Here is a 1956-nt window from a genome sequence, read left to right as displayed (position 1 = left end):
CCTCCTCAATTTCTAATTTACTTTCGTTTAAGGAAACTGACTTAAAAGACACTCTTTTGATGAAATTACGTATCTAGCAGCGCCCTGTTCCATTTATAACCACACGATGTGATTACGCCAGGGGATAAGAGCATTTTCTGTCCCAATCCTCCATCCGAAATTAAATAGTCCACGCGCCATGCGACCACTCGGCAATAAAGCCTCGGTGAGGCGATTGAGTAATTCTTCGCTTCATGGGCAACTTCATCTTCCGTCTGGTAGTGAGCCAGCTCCAGAACCGACTATAGAGATAAATCAAGAAAAAAGGCACCCGGAAAAGTAATTTCACGGGCAGTAGTTTTCTAATCTGTTTACACACTAATGTGCATATACTTGTAGGTCATCACGGAAGAAAGAAGTTCTTGCAAACGATCGCTTGTTTGCTCTTTCGAGCGTAAGGCAGAAGTAATTTTCGTCCTTATTGGCCGGATTAGTTGGGAGGTCTCCTAAGATTTACGACACTGCTGCCATCTACTTGAAAAGCTGAAACCATTTCAATGGATGGCATCTCAAATGTTTAAAATTAATTAGTGTAACTACATAGATTCTCCTAGTTTAGAGTGCAGTGAAATATCACTCGACCTAACTTTTGGCACCAGTGAAAGAGAAAACGAACAGTGGGATTTCTAGAATTATTATTTAAATATTGTCGGTTTTATGAATAAAGACATTGTTGTAGATTCAATTAGAACAACCACTGAACATCCCAAATTAATTTTATCGCAGGTTTCCGCCCTTTACAAACAATTGTAAATTACCTCCGAATCGAAATGCTTAAATACGCAAGCACATTGTTAATGCATTTTAGAATATAAACTTATGCTCTCTCCTAACTTTTTCGTCACTGTCACTGTCAACTTTGTGCGCGAAAGACAATACCTACATGCTCATTAACACACAGCACACGATAAAATAACCAATTAAAATAATTAATCGAAGTGTTTAACCGCTAATTATCGCCTGCCACAGCAATCGTTATCAGTCAATGTAGGTCGGCTGACAATTATTATTAACCAATTATAAAATGAGTTAAAGCACTATAAAAGTGAATTCCTCGACGCGAATTATCATCAGTCAGTTGAAAACCATTTGGGCGTGGAAGTTGGAAACATTTCCAAAATGAAATCCCTTGTTGTTATTGTATCCTTTACTTTGATTGCCAGCTGTCTGGTGAGTTTTTGAGGACGCATACAAATGCTGTTAGACAAGGAGTTTGATGAAACAATTCTTTGTAGGGCATCAGTGAGGAGGAAAAGGAAGCTGCTTGTCAGCTAGCCGGTAGATGTATGCAAGAAACTGGTACCTCTGAAGATTCGGTTCAGCGTCTGCGTAACGGAGATACTTCAAATGTTGACAGCAACTCCAAATGCTTTTTACAGTGTTTCTTCCATGGTGCCGGATTTGTCGATGGGAATGGAAATGTCGACGAAGATCATGTCGTCGAAAAACTTTCCTCCCAGTACGATCGAACCAAGGCTGAAGAGATTGTGCAAAAGTGTAAGAACAACAGTGGTGCCAATCCATGCGAGCGATCGTTCAGCCTTTTCGAATGTTACGTTGCCAACAGAGCTAGTTTGATGTAAGCGACATGAACAGACTAAAGTGAAACGGACAATTGTAGCTAAGCGGTGAAATTCATGAGACACTCTTCCATTATTGAATGTTAGAGAATCAGTTCCTAATAAAATTAAGTTGAAGCTTCAAATAAGTGCTCCACATTAAACCATGCCGGATTAACACTTCGGGCCAAAATGGAAGCACCTTTAGTACTGGAAGTCATGTAAATATTATCGTGACTTAACACTAGAGTGACAAGAAAATAATGACTCCCGTCGGATCATCCCAGAGTCGATTCCTATAGTCCCACCAGGGGTTTCTGCTCCAACTTTGAACCGAATCGGACAATAGGACTTTGCA

The 1956-nt window shown here is 40.0% G+C and overlaps 1 protein-coding gene across 1 annotated transcript; it reads left to right on the top strand.

Moving 5' to 3' along the window:
* Window positions 1-1105: 1105 nt before the first annotated feature.
* On the top strand, window positions 1106-1747 carry LOC131689501 (general odorant-binding protein 56d-like). Its single transcript, XM_058974622.1, has 2 exons — window positions 1106-1209; window positions 1275-1747. The coding sequence occupies exons 1-2, from the start codon at window positions 1159-1161 to the stop codon at window positions 1620-1622; spliced, it is 399 nt and encodes a 132-aa protein (XP_058830605.1). The 5' UTR covers window positions 1106-1158; the 3' UTR covers window positions 1623-1747.
* Window positions 1748-1956: the final 209 nt, after the last annotated feature.

Source organism: Topomyia yanbarensis, chromosome 3, assembly GCF_030247195.1.
Source record: "Topomyia yanbarensis strain Yona2022 chromosome 3, ASM3024719v1, whole genome shotgun sequence".
NCBI classification, from domain to species: domain Eukaryota; kingdom Metazoa; phylum Arthropoda; class Insecta; order Diptera; family Culicidae; genus Topomyia; species Topomyia yanbarensis.
The sequence above is the reverse complement of the archived record's forward strand: the minus strand, read 5'-3'. Positions and strand labels throughout refer to the sequence as shown.

Excerpts from the sequence above, each read along its gene's own strand:
- LOC131689501 (XM_058974622.1), top strand. The coding sequence starts at position 1,159 with ATGAAATCCCTTGTTGTTATTGTATCCTTTACTTTGATTGCCAGCTGT. Across the intron at positions 1,210-1,274 it reads CTTTGATTGCCAGCTGTCTG|GGCATCAGTGAGGAGGAAAA; the intron begins GTGAGTTTTTGA and ends AATTCTTTGTAG.